The sequence below is a fragment of the Fringilla coelebs genome, assembly GCF_963513975.1.
Source record: "Fringilla coelebs genome assembly, chromosome: 1".
NCBI classification, from domain to species: domain Eukaryota; kingdom Metazoa; phylum Chordata; class Aves; order Passeriformes; family Fringillidae; genus Fringilla; species Fringilla coelebs.
This window is the reverse complement of record NC_140028.1, coordinates 94,983,180-95,000,365: the sequence shown is the minus strand read 5'-3', so window position 1 is coordinate 95,000,365 and position 17,186 is coordinate 94,983,180. Positions and strand designations below refer to the sequence as shown.

The window sequence follows — 17,186 nt, the reverse complement described above, 5'->3', positions numbered from 1 at the left end:
AATGAAGTATTTCTGCACCAGTATTCCTTCTAACCATGACATACAAACTAACAAATCTTCTTTTGCAAACATATTGTTAAAAGGATTCAATCTCCAGCTGCTAACAAATGAGAATAAACCATGGTCCTAGCCACAGAAATTCAATACCAGAGAGACAACTCTTAGGGTAATTTCAGAGGCCAGTCAAAACACCTGGGAAAAGTCAGATGTCAGAGTCCATGAATCTCCTGAGCCAGTGTTTCTCTGTCCTTCAGCTACCCACCTGAATCTACAAATCTGCACCTGCTTTCAACATTTTTCATTGTTTTCATGCAGAATAAAGGAAAAGATAATACAGAAAAGCGCCTTATGTTTGATGGAAGGAAATGAACAGGAAAGAGAAACAAAGCATACAAAATGAACCTTTATTAAATGAAAGAAAATCTGTTTTGTGGGTCAAATATGAAACAGAATATACAAAAACTTTACATCAGATCTCTTGTCAAAGAAATTAAATTCTATCTAGACTGAAGTAGCACTTTTTCTTTCCAAGACAACACGAATGAGTGAATATGCATCTTGTGGCAGTACAGGACCACACAGACTGCTGTGCTAAATTTCTGGTTACAAAGAAGAAAAGTTAAAAATCTAAATGATGTCTCTAAAGAACTCAACTATTCAACAAAGTAACCTAAAAATGTTGAATGTTGACCACTATGTATTCTCTTACAAGCAAATGACAGGTGGGTCAAGTGCAGAGTTCACAAAGCTTGCATATCACGTTGTCTGTTTCTATACAAATATAAATAGTTTTTTTTATTTCAAAAATCCTTTTATCTTTGATAGCTTTATTTGTGGAAAAGGATGACCAGCTTGTCAGGTTCCTGCTGTACTACCCAGATAATTCCATCTCCTTTATCTCCTCCTTTTTTTGAAGATTGTAACCCATAAACCACAGCCTGCAATATTTTTAGAAACTTGATGTATGTTTAATCACAAGTCTTTGTACCACTGTCTCATACATGAAGGTTCTGCAGAGCTCCTAACATGTCTTTGGCATAGCACACCATGTCCCATTTAATACTTTTTTTTTGCTTAAAAAAGTATATTTCATTTAGTAAAACAACTTAAAAACATCTATTTCTGATTTTGTAAAATAACGTATCACCTCTTGAGATGCTTTGCAAAATATACACACACATTTTGGAAAAACATTGAGTACTGACATGAGGGACTCATCTGAAGTCCGATCTGTTTATGAGGAGTAAATATAATTACAAATTCTGTCTTCTGCATGAATCTCACATGAAGTCGTTCAGTTCAGCTTCAAGTGCTGCGGCCATCTCATCCGCTTCAGAACTGCTTCCTTCCTCATCTTCATTGCTGGATTCTTTACTGGATTCACTGGCAGCATCATCTTCATCCAGTTTGCGCTTGTGACCCCTGGAAGGACACACAAAGACAAGGCCCATGAATGGAGGTGTCTCAGCGCTTACTGAGAGACTCATATTCCACATGAGATAAGGTGAGGCTAAAGGACTCATCTTTTTTCAGGCCTAGACAAGAAATATGGCCCTTGCTTTTACATGAACTAACAGTAGCCAGTTCAACAATTCATTTTTTAATTGCTGTTATGCACTGTCAGCGGTAGGTGCAAAGAACAAAGTAGTGTTAATTTGTTTCTTCCATTCTTCTGAAGAAAGAATGAGTCTGTTTGAAAATAATGAGTAGATTTACATTCCTCTTGCATCCCAAAAGAAAGAAGAAAGCCATTGCGTGAAAGAGGTATTACCAAAATACAAATGTTGTTGTATGATTTTAAATTATTCAAGTTTCTGCTTTTTTTATCAAAATAAAACCATAACTGACAAACCAAATCTCACTGCACCAGCATGTACACTTTCATGCTTCCAAACTTTGGGGTCCCATCCTTCCCTTTTGTGTCTCTTTGGATTAGTCCTGCCAGGCTGAACAACACATTTCTTTGCATCTCTGGAGAATGAACCAGTTTAAACAGGAAACTGATGTGCACCATACCCTGCTGAAAGAATCATGTTCCTGGTTCTGAAAGATCTCCAAGGAAAATCTAACGCTTCAGCTGGGACATAGCCATAAGCAAAAGAATTTGGATTTGTGGAATCATAAAATATTTTTTCCTTGCCAAAGGGAATTATATATCAGACGTGTACTTCTAAGACAAAAATAAAGTTGAGATTTTTGCATTACACAGAATTCATAATGAGATGTAGAAGCACCTTCAAAATCCTTCTGGAAAATTTGTTCAAATTTCAAGCAGAAAAATACATGCAGAGGGGCAGGCATCTCTCAAATAACTTTCCCTGCTGGATGGGGCTTCATTAAGAAGAGAATGCACCCACTTGCAGTCATGAAAAAGTCATAAAATGATCTATTTTAGTTAAAAGCAGTAATTTAACAATAATCCTGTTACTTCTGAGAGCACTGAGAAATAGCATATAGCAAGAAAGAAAGACATTTGAAAAATACTGACATGAATTATACATATCCAAAAGAAATGAAGGCAAAGATCAAGAGTCAAACTTGTGAGCTTGTAAGCAATACTGAAATACAAAGCAATTTTTATTTACACAGACACTTTGATTGCTGTTTTCCAAGAAAGAGGAAAGCTCATTAGTCCAAACTGCTTGGTTTGTGGGCTGGTTGACTGACATCTGACCTGCCTCTTCACTTTTCAGGGAGATGACAAGGTGTGGTGGGAAGTCAGAAGGGAAGTCCAAATGAAAATGGCAAGTAAGGAGTACTATATTCTACCTTCCCTTTCTGCTGCAGCTGTAGGACAAAAAGAGACATTGCTGGCTGCTTTACAGAGCACTTCCTCCCACTGATGTCAGGTGGGTTTTGCTGTTGAGCATAGAGTGGTAGAAGTAATATTCCTGGGAGGCAAGGCTGAAACCCTAGGACCCACTCTGGGCTCTAAATCCCTAACAAGGAAAAATGGGATGAAGCAAAAGTGTTACCTGAATACTTTGCTACTGAAACTCAAATGTGGTGTGCTGAAGCAGTTTCACGGTACTAAATGTAGCCCAATTCACAATAAAGAGCAGTTTCTCAGGCATAACAGTGATTATTTCCAGATAGCCTCTATTAGCATGCAGTTTGTTAAAGGAAGCTCCCATGCTTAAAATGCCCAATTGGAAGAAATCTCAGCACATTTTCATAAAAAGCTATACAAATGTGTGGAACCTTAGCAACACTTGCTTAATGATGATTTCAGCCTTCAGAACTACAGTGCTATTTCAGGCATTAATGATACTATTAGCAAAGAAAAGCTAATTGGGAATTAAAGAGACCTGAAAGAGTCTTACTCAGCAAAAGAAGAAATGAGTCGTGCATCTTTAACAAGTAGAGGATAAGAAGTACACAAGCAGTGCTAACTGAGAAATAAACAAAGTCATGAAGGGAATCTATACCACAATGCTCACAGCTGAAAACATTTGTATTCATCTGTTTGTAAGACTACATCCATGGAATCTGATGGTATTTGTTCACTGAAAAATGAAATTAGCAATCTGACAGCTGTCATTTACGCATACGAAACATACACACAACTGCAGATGCTGTATTAAAGGATGTATCAGGACAAGCAGGCTTTTAGAGCCCAAATACTGTAATTTACTGGAACATAAATCAATAGCACAGATCTCATAGAAAAAAACCAAAACCGTCTGTGAAGAAATACAAGAAATAACAGCTCACTGAAATAATACCTCACTGCCAGTTCATTATTTCTTGAAAGTACAGAACAGTTAATTTACTAAATAATAACAGCAAAGACTAGCAAAATTATTACTTCGTGCAAGAAAATAACTTTTAAAATTTCAATGTACTTCACAGCAACTAGATTTTGGTGAGGACAATCAACTAAATACAGAGATCTGAAATACTCAGTGTGACTAATTAATTAAAGAATGGAGCTCCAGCCCACAAAAAGACTTTCCAGAAACCTTAATGGATGCCTCTCCCATATTTCATCCCTCATTCAGTTGTATTAAACATTATCTTTAGAAATCCAAAAGCCTGACCATTATCAGTTTTGTCAGTTCTTGTTATTTCAGCAAGGCTAGAATGACAGCTCTGTTCAATCTCAATATGAAATTATGTCACTTATGGGGAGGAAAAAGCCATGAAAAAAACCAAAAAAGAAAACACAGCTACATATTAGTTCTCTATAGAAAAAACAAAACCAAAAAAATCTCCTGAATGTTAGCATTTTTTTTATTGTGATATAAAAATCTCAGTATTTGTGCATTGTAAACTGCAGCTTCAGAGGTATTCAAAAACATGGTATTATGTATTATGATATCAAATAAAAAGCTAATCCTCAGAGAAGTATAGAGAAAGAACATCAGGAAGACAGAGCTGCATTTTTTCTTTGCAAATTCAGAAAACAGAGATAACACTCTGTTCATAATTTCTACCTTCAGAGAAAAAGCAGTATATCCCCATGGTGGAGTATCTATTAACATAACAAACAACTTAAAATGTATATTTTCCTTACTGTTTTGTGCCCATTTCCAGTTTCAGAGCCATAGTATGTAGCACTTTTGAGTGGAAAAGTTAAGCTCATACAGAATTCCTTCTTACTATTTCGAGAAAATGATTCAGCAGCTTTGCAGGCTTCCATTAGCCTGATTTGCATTTTTGTAACGAATTTTGCTCGACTGTTATTAAAAGCCAAACACGTCGATAATAACTGAGTATCTTTAACCTCACATATGAACTGCCAAAACACTGAATGCAGAACTTTAAATATCTGACAACTCTGTGAAAAAACTTCTACAATCCAGATTTCCTTTGCATTAGGTATTTTTCCTTTGTAATACCCAGTACTAGGAGGCCCACTAGTTCATGTGCTGGAAAAATCCTTTCAAAAGAGAACTACATTTTATAAAATCTCATGTATTTAAATGAATTGTCAAGAGATTTAAATAAACTACAAGTGTAATTCACAATGACATTAAAAATAAAAAGAAAAAACTATTTGCAATTATACACGCATTAAAGTAGCTTTTAGGAAAATTTCATCCACACAATGCTAATAAGAAATAGTGGTATTCCAAATGAAGAGACAAGTTTACAGAGTTGCAATAGCTCAAGGTGTATACCTATAAAAATAGCACAGAAAAATTTACTAAAAATGAAAATTTATTTAGCTCTTGATCTGTTAAAATGAGCACTAAAATCTGATTACGATGTACAGGTCAAATAAAAACTCTATTCTGATGAATTCACTTTAAATTTAGTTCACTAAGAGAGCCATAGGGATCAAAGTGAAAGAAGCAGTCCAGTATTTCTTGCTTCTATTATCTTAAGGTCTTAATTTATAATTGTCTGAAAATAATGTTGGAAAAACATTCTTCTTTTCTTAACTGAAAAGCAGATTGTCTCAGGTTTTTTTGCATCCCAATGGTACCCCTTTAAGAAATACAGTGCTACATTACAATAGAAACATCTAATTAGCAAAGGAACTCAAAGGGCAACATAACCCTTGCTTTAAACAAAGCACACTTAAATCTTAAATTCCAAACCTTATTTTAGACTTGTAAATGAAAACTACAGAAAGTATTTAGATACGTGTTCACATATCCTTTCAACTCCAAATATCCACAATCCCCATCACTATTCTGATAATGAGCAAACTCTTTATTTTTTGCAAGTTGACCTGACTTTTTTCAATACCTCCTAAAATCACTACAATAACAAAGCAGAATTTGCAGACTAAACGTGTTTAGTCTTTTACAAGCAATCAGCTTACAGCACTGACATTATAAATTAGGAATTCAATTTGCTACCAAATACAGCCAAGTTTCTCTCTAATGAGAACACTCACACAGCAGCCATAAGTAGCTCAGAAAGGGCATTTTGGAACTGCCTGCTGCCTTCTAATATCATCACAGCCCTGCAACACAACCTACACTGCCCTTGGCACACCTCCAAAGTTCTGTGTGGAAGGTCTGTCCTGGATTCTATACACACCTAGACCACAGCTTTCTGTACTCCTTCCACGATGGAAAGAAGGTGATGCGACATTTAGTAATGCAACTAGAATTTGACTTCCTTCCACAGGAATTTGACTGTGGGAACAATGTATTCAGACAAACTAGTTCTCTCTGGCAATATTCTTCAGTTATGAAGAATTAGGGCTGGTTATCCAGTAAAACTCTTCTTCAACCCATTCTGAAGATTCCAGCCTAGTACTTGGCTAACAAGCTTCAATGCCTTGAGCTCTGAGAACACACAAACTGAAGATCAATGTTGTGAGCATTAATATGTTACATGGGACAGACAGACAAGATGGTTAAATTTTCAGAGAGATGTTCCAAGTCTTGTGGTTATGTTTTTTTAACATGGGATACATGGCAATATCTTTAAGGTCCCTTCCAAGCCAAACCACTCTGATTCGATGCCCTTTCATGTACACTTGATACAAGAGTGAGCAATTGTCCACAGCCTGTAACTCAGGTGTCTACCCTCTGGCAATTTCCCTGGAACATCTGTGCAGGGACACTGGATTTTCTGTCCCCATGCTCCTCTGGCAGTAGCACAGCACACTGGCAGGCACACAGTGTGGCAGCATGAACAGCAGCACCCCAGCACTACTGGCAAGTTGCAGTGTGTGTTTTCACTTTATGCTCCTGCTGGGAAAAACAGGATATTATTTAGCCCCGCAGGAACAAATGCCAGACACCTCATATATTTCCTCAAGAACTCATCCAATGCTGTCTGCAGGATCCAGAAATCTAATATGTAGAAAAATTATGCACTGAGAATGTTCCTTGCACAGCCTTGAGGTGCAGAGAGAGCCCCTGCAGTTGGAGGAACAGCGGGCTTTCAACGCTCCTCACAAAAACCTCTTCCAGGCACCCACCAATTCCAACTGACATCTCCAAAGAGTATTTTAACTAACACAACAGTAAAGTGAGAGCTAATTAAATTCTGTACAGCCTCAGTGCCTTTCTGCCTTCACATTTAGCACACCTGTGCACAATTCCAACGGTGAGAAACTATTCTGGAAACTGAAAACATCCTACAACAGCTGTATAGGCAGTTCTCTGAACTAAACATTCAACGTACATCTAAATTTAGAGTATTTTAAGTCACGAAGTCACAGAAAATTTAAAATAACACACTGTAGTAATTTCTGGATTTAACAAGTATAGTTGGCAAATTTTGCTAAAATTGTCCCATTGATGAGCCTGTGTCTTCTTAATATTCAGATCAAGGGGAAAGTTTAATAACAAGAAAATCAGTCCAACAGTGGTTTCTTAACAATATTAATGTTTTCTTGGAGAAAATGGTGATTTCTTAATAGCTAAACATTGGGATATTCCAAAACCAAACAGTGTAGCAATAAAACTTCAAAATTAAATGCTGTGTGATTTTCTCTGCACTGAACTAATTAAGATACAGATAACAATTAAATTGGATAATGGAAAACTGAAAAGTTGAACCTACAAATTTGCTTCTGTAATTAAATCACAGAAATAGAAACGGTGTCCCTAAAATATTACTTGTTATTAACTTCAAGTTGTTTAAAAATAATCCATGTACTTATAAGACATATACAATATGCAATATAATTATTTCTTCAAAAGGCGAAGGTGACACTGGCAGTTTTGTATCAGACAACAAATAATCTTGTCATTGACATACAGAAGACAGCAGAGAATTAAATATAATTTTCACTATGTGGAATGCCAGACTAACCTGACACTTTCATAAGGGAAAAAGCACCGATGCACTCTAGCATATCACTTCTTAATCCCATTTGAAAGCTAAACCAGGCCTTTGTTGTTTGCATCAATTCTATTTCCAGCTTCTTCTAGTTTACAAATATTACCTATTCTGACAATAAAAGTTAGACAGTAGTTCTGTAGCTCTGTAGAGATTCTGGGTAACTCTGGGAGGCTATAATACCAAGGCTCAGAAGTGAGCAAAGAAAGTTTCAAGCCTTTCTTCGCAGCACCTGGGTGGGCATTGTACAGCAACTCTGCTGGGATTTGGTTTGAAAAAAGTCTTTTGAAAATGGACTAATTCCTCAAACTAATTTCTGTATAGGATGGCAATAGTCTCAGATAGTGATGAAGAATAATGTCCTCCTAAGAGGTCTAAATATGAGTCACTGTTTTAAAGAATGGTTGTATGTAATAAAAAATTAAGATGAAAAGTGGGCAAAAAAACTAGGATATATGGGCAATTTAGAAAATTCAAAACCATACATCAAAACAAGAAGTTGGAAAAGAAACACCATCTGACTGATCTGAGAAAAGTAGAACTGCCTTCATTTTTCTCACAGAAGCACAATGTGTATGTGGAGGTTCCCCCGTGCCAATATAAGGGAGAACCAGCTCCAGTTTGAAGACCCCCAACACTGCAAAGTAACACTTGAAATCCTGATTGTATGTGCCAGCATCACTTACAAGCCCTGAGAATGCTCTTCAAAGTGCATTATTTGGCTTCTTATATTATTAAGATGGAATTTAGCTGACAACACACTGACTGTGCTAATCAAGGAGCTTGGAAGTAGGATTTGGTATACGGTGGCTTTTAAAATAGGATATCCATAGATTATCTTAATCTGTAGGTAATGAACTACAAGTTATAGAGAAAGATGATTTTTCATCTTTAGTTGAAGCCTTCAACTCTGATTTTTACTAACTCATCTCTTACTTCATCCTTGTTTTCAATAAATAATTGAGATTAAATTCCAAATAACTAAACCAAACAACCTTCTAGGATGTTCAGTCACTGCTTTGCTCACAAGAATATTAACTAAGAACATCTCCGCTTCATCACAAAATATTGAAAATAAGACAAAACACATCACTGACTCTACATGGATACTGGCAGTACTGTCATTGCCACTGACACACAAAAAACAGACTTCAAATTCCTTTAAAATGTGTTCTATGGACCAAAATACACACTCCCTTTCCACGCAGGTATACCCTTTCATGAAATTCACTAGGTCACTCCTGCCAAAAATGGTCAGAGCTTCATCCTCCTCACATTGCCATGTGATTTACCTGGATAATCCCCCAGTTTATTGACTCTGCTGCCGACCTCACAGTAGTAGTCCACCATCTCTGTAGTCAGCTTCCAATGAGTATTTACTGTACAACAGTTGGGGAATTGGAGCTGCTGTGAGGCTGTGGGTTATACCATAGTACCTGGGACTGAGATTGCTGCAAGACTTCTTTGTATCATACAGCATCTTCCTGCAATATTACATTTCTCTACTACTTATTTCTTTATCCCAATGGCAAGATACATTATCTTAGCACTCCTCACTTCTTCCTTCCTCAAATTCCTAGCCCTGACAACTTACATTTTTCTTTATTTATTTATTGAAACTGTACACAATAAATATTTTTTCCTGCAGTAAAACAGGTTTTGGAAGACTGTTTTGGAGACATAACTGCACTATAATACAAAGCTACAGAGAACCTAGAAAATAATTTATCAGCATTAAAAGGTCAACACTTGACTTCAGACAGTCCATTCTGCTACAGGATGTTTTGGAAAAGCTAGTAAGTTACAAAATGAAATGACATCAAGGCAGGAAGTCACTTCTTAGTAAAAGAAATTTTAAAAAATTTGTTAGACATTTGCTAGGCTCCCATTAGAAACAGAATAAAGTAGTGTGAAGGCTTAGTTTGCAAATAAAAAAAATCTGAATTCAGGTTGTAAAAGTATCTGCCAGAACCACTTGACTTTTACATCAGTTTTATAAGGTTAGCATAAATGATATATAGTACATAAAAATACATGCAATACATTTAAAACAGAATGCCAGCCATCTTTTTTTATTGTGCAATTCCAACAAACTCCCTAAAAAGTGGGTCTGCATTCATTAAATCTGGATCTCTACAATACTGGGTCAGCGAGCATCACCAATTCAATCTGGATCAAAAGGCATGTGCCAGCCCCCAGCCTCTGTGCCAAATGGAATGACACTGCTGAGAATTCCCCGTACCTGTTGTTTTCACACCAGCTATGATGTGACAAACGACCCAGTGCAGCAGATCGCAGCTCTCCTGGCTCACAGTCTTGGGCCCCTCTACAGTCTGCTCTACAATTTTTTCTGTCGATATTTCTGGAATAAATTTGAACTAGCAAAGGCAGCTTATACTTGATCTGTACTTTCTGGTGCAAAGCTGCAATTTTTTATGATGGTGCTGTCCAAAACCTAGATTCACGGTATTATTCAGCTGTAGTCTCCCCCATACCACTAATGAAGAAGGCATCTGAAGGAGAAGCAACTCATTATCTTTTATCAGTCCAGAGTAAAAGGCAGCTACTGAGCCTGTGTCATGGAGAGTTAATTTTCTTTCCATTAGCCAGAACAGTGTGATGTTTTGAATTCAGTGTGAGGCTGATGTTGATAACACACCAGCGGCTCAGCTTTTGCTCAGCAGTGCTTAGCCTGAGCCAGGGGCTTTTCAGGTTCCTGTGCTCTGCCAGTGAGGAGCTGCACAAGGACCTGGGAGGGAGCATGGCCACAACAGCTGACCCAGACTGGCCAAAGGGATATTTCAGACCACAGAATGTCATGCCCAGCACAAAAACCGGGGGTCACTGGACAGGAGGGGCTGATTGCTGAGGGAGAAGCAGCAAGATGGTGAGCACTTCTATCACACATCACTTGTTTCCCTAAAAGAAATTAAACCTACCTCCCCATTACAATTATTATGATGCTATTCTGATATTTTATTTTGTTTCAGTAATTAAACTGCTCTTATTTCAAGCCATAGGTTTACTTTTTTCCTGGTTCTCTGCCACACAGGGCAGGGGGAAGTGAGCAAGTCCAAGGTTTCTAAAATATCTCACTTTGTTCTTCCCAATGGAAGAACCTATTAGGAGTGATTAATAAACTACTTGGATATGGGAATATCTATCCATTTTGATTCCTAGATTTCCTCCCCTTCCATTAAGAAGCAGTACTGCTTCTCTTCTACCAACATTTTTAGCACATGCTTCAAGCTGGCATTTTAATTGAAGAAACTCACTGCTGTTTAGCAGCCATTAAAGACTTGCTGCGATCAAGATTAATGCCCATTAGTTATTATGTGGAATTTAAAGTACTTTTAGAATTCATTAGGGAAACTAGAGCTATTTTTCTTGTTCGGAACAATGTTACCTTAGAGTTTCCAGCTAATGTCCTAGGTCTCAGCACAATGAAGGATTTTAAACCTTCACTGACACATCTTAATGTACTTCTTAGTTTCCTTATTCTCAAGAGATATTTAGATATCCACATATCTTACTAAGGAATAACATAAATTGTTTAATAGCTCATAAATTGCAGTGAAGAACTGGGCCTGACTAAAGGAAAAAATGCCGCCTACATTACCTGAGGGGCACCCCCCTGCTATTCTTCAGTTCCCAGTGCAGCTCTTTCACCAACACACAAACAAAAGCAGTACATTATGGGCTTGCCTCACCCCGAACTTTTGCTTTACATCTTTCTTATCCCACACCATTAGCCACAGATGCAGAACAACATTAATATCTACAGACTGCTGGAATGGGCTAGTGGTGCTGAGGGAACTGTTATGTGAGTGAAGTAGGATACTGGAACCTGGTGTTGTTAATTACTCCTGTGCAGGAACAGAAATACATCCAAAACAATCTGATGCTCCAATTTCTTACTGGAACTCAGATTTCATAAGAGAAAGGAACTGTCCCTCTGTGTGTCACAAGTGCTCTGAAGTTGAAGTCAGAATGAAATGGTTTTCCTACCCCTCCCCTTTGTGAGTGAACACTAGGAGCTCAGGTTTTTTAAATTCACTCAGGGTTCTAGTTCTCACCCTCTTGCCCTGGCAATCACATGAACCAAGCTGGGGATGCTCATTCTTCAAGATGGAAGACCATTAAGCTGATCAAGCCAGTAACTTCCAAATTCTTTTCCCATTATCCTAGTTTCTTGCAGCCTTCATTTATTCAAGCATAAATTGTGCTTTTGGCATTTTTTGGATCTAGGAATACCTAAATGAAATGTTTCACACAACAGCATCTCTCCTAGCTGGGCTAGAGGAACCAGCATCAGGTTACTGCCTGTTACCTGCTCTGAAAACTCTTCACTCCCACAATCTAGAAGCTCAAGGGGTAGCATTATATTATCAAGAGTTCTCCTTGTCTGGAAGCTTCTCATACAGGGTCAGCCAGCTCCTAGTACCCCTGGTTAGGGTTAGACTGGAATCTCATCAACACAAGCTCTCTTCCTTCTTCACCACAAGCACCCAACTGCTGTTGGCTCCCAGGACTTGCTCAGGGCTATTCTGACTCCCAGGTAGTTAATCCACGCACCTTCTTTCAACTTTGATCTCAGCAATGTGGATTTTACAGATTTCTTAACTGTGATATACTAATTAATGCAACACTCATTCTTGATCCTGAGACAAACTCATTGCTACTGCAGAAGCACAAGAAAAACAGAGCTAGATGAAAAGACAAACATGTTGACCTATATTCGTCTCACTAGTCTTGATCAATGCTTAAGCCTAAGTTTGGGTCCTGGAAGGGTGCCAGGGTAGTCCCTGCCACATATGGCCTCTTTTCCAAGCTGAAATGTTGTTTTTCGTTGCTTTGTACTTTCTTCTTCAGCTGGCCTCACAGTTAAACAAGAATTCTCTGCTAGAAAGCACGTCTCTTTTCTCTGTTCTTTCTCTCTAATTATGTGAATGCCTCTCATCATTTTTCAGCCCTCACTCTTCCCAAAATGATTGTAACAAATGATTTCTGAAGTCTGCTCCTACAAAAATCCAGCTCTTGTAGACTGGTGCTTCTTGCAGATATATGATAGAAAATTATTTTCCCTCAGGCTCTAGTCACTCCATTGTCCCAGGATGGAAGCTATTAGTTAATGGCTCTGCAGTGATAAAAGGCAATGACTGCAGAAAGACTTCTACTTCAAATACATTGAGGCATTACTGAGAAATCAATCTCATTATTCACTCAGAACTCTTAAGTTATAGACAGAGTCACTGAATCATTATAGACAGCAAAAGTTAGAACAGAGAAATAGAAGAATAACAGCAATTCCTGTACATTAGCATTTATTAACACATTTAAGGAGACAAGGAGAACAAGGCAAATGGTCTCCTGCTTGGTGACCTATACTATGACTCCAAATTTCTGTCCCCCCCCTAGAAAAAAAGGCAACTTAGATTCCCCAGTTCATTTTACAGATACCAGCACATGTCCATTGAAAAGCACAAGTGAAACTTTAGTCCCAAAGTGAATTGAGAAAATCAAGGATATATTTTAACAGCATTTTCCTAAGTCTTCCTACATACTAGTAACACAGACTCTTTTAATTGCTTGTGTATCCTTCCCCTGAAGTACCAGAACTGTTAAAACTTAACGTCATGTAGACTTGCACACTTAATCTACATACTATTGAAATAGGAAAACCCAAGACCAAAAAATGGTATTGATGACTTAGTCTATAGAGAATTTGATAAAGAACCTACTAATACAAACTAGCTTTCAAATCCAATACTGAAAGCAGTATAAGAGAGCTTTATGCTATTTTTCACTTTTCCAAAGACACTTTTTTTCCTGATCTCAATTGCATAATTGAGATCAGGAAATTAACTAAACAGGTATAACCATAGTATCAGTAATAACTGCACACACAGACACAGATGGACTGAATAATATTGTATTATGGCACCTGAACAACTTCTAGGTATTTTCAGTTATACAGTAAAACAGGCTAAAGGCAGTCACTCTAACCACAGTGTATTTCTAAGCATTTTCAAGCTTCCCATCTGATATGGTCTAACACAAACACAAGTACTATAACCCATCACTTTGTGAGAAAAGTAGTCTAGTGCAGTTTGTATGTCTTTTGGCACAAGTTCAAAGAACCACTGTTCAGCTTTTTGGTGAACAATGAAAAAAAATCTTAGAACTATTGTAACAACTTACATTATTCTCAACATAAAGCTTAATAAATTTAGGTGACAGTTTAAGAGGTGAACAGCTCACTCACGAAATGCTTAAGAAACTTGCCAGAAGAAGCAACAAATATCCATAGAGAAAGGCTTTGGAAAAAATCTCTTACAAAAAGGAAAGAAGGTTAAAAAATTCAATTGCTGTTTATATTTGATAGGCTTGATGTAAAAAAAAACCCCTTACGTTTTGTGGATATAAATGTTACTGAGAAACAATTTATTCCAGTTGTTTAGGAACACTGCACAAGAAAAATAGCTCAGATATTCTTTCCAAGAAAGACTCATCCTAGGAGAAATCAGCAAAAGTCATTCAGTCCTACTGAACTTCAGCTATGGCACCTGCTTTGTAAGACTTATGAAAAACCCCAGGTATTTGTAGTAATATTGTGATAATTACCAAGGACAAGAGCAACACCACTTGACCAGGCAACAAGTCAGCAGCACACTGGATGTGTTCCATTCTGCTGCTGCAGCTGTGAGCAGAGCCAGCTCTCTTAGGACAGCTGACAGAGATAATAGGCATACCTACAACTCTGGTCATTTTAGGACTGTGGGAAAGACCCAGCTATACCTTAAAGAGACACCTTGGGATCAACCAGGCGCTCACAGTGCACACTGATTTTGTGCCAAGATTTGCTTGGTTGAACCTGAGAACTTTTAGACTGTGCAGTTCACTTTCTAGAAGCCTTTAGGAAAATAAGAATCTCCATTTAAAAAAAGGAAAAAAAAACTGCAATGGAAATTTAGCAGCTTGACACTTTGAGCAAAGATGCACAAGCTGTGCATTTGCTCCTTGTAGGAAATATAGAGAAATACAAGCCCAAGACTGAAGTCTCATGATCGAAATGTGAACCAGCACTTTGGTTAATTTTAGCTGCAGTTAATAGTCTAGATGTGTGAAAGTTCACACTCTCAGTTCTCTCCTGTGATTTTTTTTTCCTTATCCAGTTAATGATCTGAGGCTTTCCAAAATGCCTGTTCCTCTTTAACAGATATTATACGAGACCTTCGCAGTAACTCCAAGTATTTCTGAACGTGTCAGAAGCAGCAATGAAGTGAACAATGTCCTTCTGTGATTCTTCCTAAAGCAATTCCTTATAGCTTTAATTTCCCTCACAGAATCATAAAATTTCTAAAGAAACCTAAGGCTACAGGCTGTCAACATTGTTGTTTAATCTCATAAATGTCACCATCAAGAATGAGAATAAAGAAAATTAAAGCAGCGCAAGCTTCCCAAATGGAGCTGCAAGCATAAAGCTTGCTGAATCACACAGAATACCTTTCTTACATCTCCTGATTCTATTAATATTCATAATATTTTCCTAAAGCATTAGATAGCTGCACAAAAAATATTGAATACTAAATTCCAGAGAAGCAAATAAAATATATTTTAATAAGAATACAGAGTCATTTTCCTACAACATTCATTGATGAGTCTTCAGGGCAAAACTGCCCAGGTTGAACTGCAAAGACCTTTCCATTGCATACAGGCTTATCCCTCAGAACTGATGCATAGGTTTTGGGAAGAGTTGCCCATTTCCATCCCCTTTTCAATTTTTATAAGTAACTGTAAGATAAAAAGAAGCCATGAATATTTATATCATTAAAAGCTGGTCTCCTTAGATCAGTATATGTAACTTCCTGTGTGAAAACTATTGCTTTTAAAATGCTTTATCTTCAAAACATATATGAGACAGCAATCACTTAAAATTTCTTTTTATAGAGATTGTAATTGGAATTTTTTTGCTTATGGAACACAGCTTTTTGCCCCTGCTGCCCAAGAAATGATGAGTTTCATTTCATGAGTCTTACAGTATTTTATGATCCCCAGACAGGAAGGACAGACGATACATATGCAAACATACACATCTGCAGTAAGAACTTTGATTTCTAAGAGGAAGCCATCTGAAGGGCATAAGAGACATGACAGTCTCCTTTTAAAATCAAGATAGGTTTTAATCAATTGTTCTTTCAGAAATCTTAAGATTATTTAAAAGCTCTTATGAAATGGAAACCAATGACAACTTTCTGAAGCCTAAGGAAAAAAAGAAGACAGATGATGAAGAGTGATGAGAGAAGAGGGATGATGTTGAATAAGCATTCAAGGGACTATAAAAGCCTCAGCCAGCCCATGGGAATTGTTAATTCACATTTTCATTTATAGAAAGATACCATGGCATATTCATTTAGAAGAGTGGCTTCAGATAATGAGAAGTCTAACCAATTACAGAGCTGTAAAACACTACCAGCAGGAGTAACTGACAGAATATTTACAACAGGCACTCCTGTAGCTAAACTCTTAAGACATTCAAATAGTGTGATTCAGAAAATTCTCTTTCTCCAGACTGGGAGCCACTGAAAGACAAACCTGAAAGAAAATGCAATCATTCCGTTATCCCTGAAAGGATTGTACTGTGCGCAGAAAGGGAGCACCACAGCAGAAAGAAACTCCAGTGATGACTTTTCCATGCAAAGTACACCCAAAGCACCTAATTTTGATTTACAAGAGCATATTTTCTTCTTTACTGTCTTTAGGTTTGATTTAGCTGGGTTGTCTTTCCTCTGATCCCCCAGAATTATCCAGTTCCTTACGTCAAGGTATCATCCCTGACATTTAACACCTTTTCTATTAGTTTTCCTGAAATTCCTATCTTCCTTAATTCAAATTCTCCCTCATACTCACAAGAAAAACCAGCCTATTTTTCCTAAGACATCCAGCCATGTAAAAATTGAAAAGTGATGAAATGGAGAAGGGTTCTTAAACTCAAAAGAATTGCAAACGATTTGCTGGAAAAAAAGACATTCCCTGGATAAGCAATATAAATGTCATAGCTATTACATTCTAATATTCATCTTATACTTGTGCTCTAAGCTCCTGCTATAAAGCATCACCTTAAAGCTCATATATTTTCCTTTATGAACAGCGAAAGAGGTTAAATCCATGAAAAGCTGAAAGGAGAACTTCACAAACACAGGCAATGGGAACAGTTTGAGGGGTTATTTTTTAATGTAAAAAGATTTAGCAATGCTATAACTCTGCAGGAGATGACACCAATTATCAAAGCTGTTTTAATTGGTACAGTGAAGGAGAACTTTCAAGACTTGTTAGAGTTTATGTCACTATTATTGAGCTCTTCTGGAAGATGAGCCTTTCCACTGAGAACATGGTATTTCTCCTTCCTTCTTCCATACTTTGATACAATGTGT

General features: G+C 37.3%; 1 protein-coding gene across 1 annotated transcript in view; it reads right to left on the bottom strand.

The window, feature by feature from the left end:
• Positions 1–390: 390 nt before the first annotated feature.
• Positions 391–17,186, bottom strand: part of CTDP1 (CTD phosphatase subunit 1) — a 95,916-nt gene continuing 79,120 nt past the window's right edge. The window contains exon 13 of the mRNA XM_084207947.1: positions 391–1,422. Within this exon, the coding sequence (XP_084064073.1) occupies positions 1,281–1,422 (142 nt within the window). The 3' untranslated portion in view covers positions 391–1,280. The remainder of the gene's footprint in view (positions 1,423–17,186) is intronic.